Source organism: Pongo abelii, chromosome 6 (assembly GCF_028885655.2).
Source record: "Pongo abelii isolate AG06213 chromosome 6, NHGRI_mPonAbe1-v2.0_pri, whole genome shotgun sequence".
NCBI classification, from domain to species: Eukaryota; Metazoa; Chordata; class Mammalia; order Primates; family Hominidae; genus Pongo; species Pongo abelii.
Genome location: NC_071991.2, coordinates 141,499,364 through 141,501,911, shown reverse-complemented (window position 1 = coordinate 141,501,911; position 2,548 = coordinate 141,499,364). Strand labels below are relative to the sequence as shown.

The 2,548-nt window shown below is 43.1% G+C and overlaps 1 protein-coding gene across 1 annotated transcript; it reads right to left on the bottom strand.

Annotated features, from left to right (window-relative positions):
- Positions 1 to 1,349: 1,349 nt before the first annotated feature.
- Positions 1,350 to 2,285, bottom strand: LOC100935939 (olfactory receptor-like protein OLF3). Its single transcript, XM_003777170.3, has one exon. The coding sequence runs from the start codon at positions 2,283 to 2,285 to the stop codon at positions 1,350 to 1,352; it is 936 nt and encodes a 311-aa protein (XP_003777218.3).
- Between the last annotated feature and the right edge of the window lie 263 nt (positions 2,286 to 2,548).

Sequence of the window (2,548 nt, the reverse complement as noted above, 5' to 3'; positions counted from 1 at the left end):
ATTTGGTCTTTTCACATAGTCCCATATTTCTTGGAGGCTTTTTTCATTTCTTTTTATTCTTTTTTCTCTAAACTTCCCTTCTCACTTCATTTCATTCATTTCATCTTCCGTCACTGATACCCTTTCTTTCAGTTGGTCGCATCGGCTCCTGAAGCTTCTGCATTCTTCACGTAGTTCTCGAGCGTTGGCTTTCAGCTCCATCAGCTCCTTTAAGCACGTCTCTGTATTGGTTATCCTAGTTATACATTTGTCTAAAGTTTTTTCAAAGTTTTCAACTTCTTTGCCTTTGGTTTGAATTTCTTCCTGTAGCTCGGAGTAGTTTGATCTTCTAAAGCCTTCTTCTCTCAACTCGTCAGAGTCATTTTCCGTCCAGCTTTGTTCCGTTGCTGGTGAGGAACTGCGTTCAGAATCCACTGACAATTGGATATGAAGGGAAGGAATCCAGAATTATTCTGAGCATGTTCCTTTTACTAATATACTGACAGTATACTGGGGCAAGAGACAAGCAGTTTGCCGTAGAGGAAGCAAGCACAATAGTACCAGTTTAGCTATGTTAAGAATGATTCATTTTCCATAGCTGTTATTAAGCAAGCAATTGGACACATGTGTTTGGAGCCCATGAGAAAGATCTTCTCTATCCTGGAACTAAGAAAATTAAGAACTTCAGCATAGATGTATGGATAGATAGATGATAGATGCCACGAGTCTGGGTAAGATCACTTAGAGCATACAGAGAACAGCAAGGCACTATATCCACAGTAATTTGTTTAAGTCCATTTTGAATAACTATATGGGAGAGAGAAGATTGCATAATACTTAGCCCTGTAATTGCACCCTAAAATCTTTTTTAAGTAGTTGAATATCTACTCTATGCCAGCCACTCTGCTAGGTATTTTAAAAAGATTATCTATAATCTTCAAAATAATCACACGTTAGATATTATGATTTCTTTTAATAGCTGAGGGAACTAGAGGTCAGAGATTGTTGAAAGCCACATTGTTGGTGAGAGGTGGGGTCAAGATACAAAGTGTGGCTGGTCTCACTCAGAAGCTCTTCACCCTGCCCACATTACATTTCCTGAAATAAAGGAAGCGTGTGAAGTCTAGGAGGATAGATTCCCAAGCAGACCCCAGTTTAACAATTGGAATTTTTTGTTTTTGTTTTCTTGCCACATATTTAACAGGGCTGTGATTCTTAGTCAGAACTACAGTGCCAGAGCCAGTCTACAAAAACATGCTCACCATGGTCTACCTTATCAGCAAATCTTAGGAGAAAGGGCATAGCAATCATTTCTTCTTTGTAATGTCTTTCTTTGGACTGTTGGAGGGGAGGAGAAATTCATTGAATCTTTATCCTTTTCCACTAAGTTTTTCCAACACTCTTTGTAAGGCACTCCGTACATCATTGTTCCTCAGGCTGTAGATAAAGGGATTAAGCATTGGAATCACAATGGCATAAAAGAGGGCAACCATATTCTCCTTTTCCAGGGAGGAGCCACCCGCAGGTCTCATGTAGGTGAACATTGTAGCCCCAAAGCACATGCAAACCACAGTGAGGTGAGACGTGCAGGTCCCAAAGGCTTTGCGGTGTCCCTGGGCAGAAGGAATACGAAGAATGGCAGCAACTATGTGAGCATAGGAGAATAGGATCAGTGAACAGGGAAGCAGGATCACCAGAAACCCTGAGATGGCCACCATGGCCTTGTTGAAGGAGACGTCCACACAGGCTAGTCGTAGCACTGCTAAGGTCTCACAGGCAAAGTGATTAATAACATTGTGACACAGGGGAAGCTGGAAGGTGATAATTGTTTCCATCAGGGAATTCATGAAACCAGCCACCAGGCAGCCGGCCACCAGCCCCAGGCACAGCCCTCCATGCATGATGAGCGTGTAATGCAGTGGGTGGCAGACGGCCACATAGCGGTCATAAGCCATGGCCCCCAGCAGGAAGAACTCCATGCTGCCCATTGCCAGGGAGACACACAGCTGGAGCACACAACCATGGAATGGGATGGACTTCCGGGCTGACAGAAAGTGAACAAGCATCTGTGGGACAGTGCTATTGGTATAACAGATGTCCACAAATGACAGGAAACCAAGGAAGAAGTACATGGGTGTATTGAGCCTGCTGTCCAACCTGATAAGGAGGAGGATGAGCAAGTTCCCCAGCACAGTTACCAGATACATGGCCAGGAACAGGACAAAGAGGAAGACCTGAGTCTCCCAGGGACTGGACAATCCAAGCAGAATGAGTTCACACATCCATGTCTGGTTTTCTCTACCCATGAGCCTCTGAGGACCAAACCCAAGTCATAAATCAGTAAGTCCCAGAACTTCAGGGTGGCGGAGGCTTTATGAGGTCATTTACACCAGGTAGCCCATCTAATATTAAGTGATGTGGTTTTCCAGATTATATACATCTCCTTGAAGGTTTTGGCCACAATAGAAACTATAGATGTTCGCATTCTTTGAGGACAAAAATCTCTTCTTCCTTAAGTGGGGAAGATTTTATTAAAATGCATAGACACTTAAGTTAAAAAGATTAACTG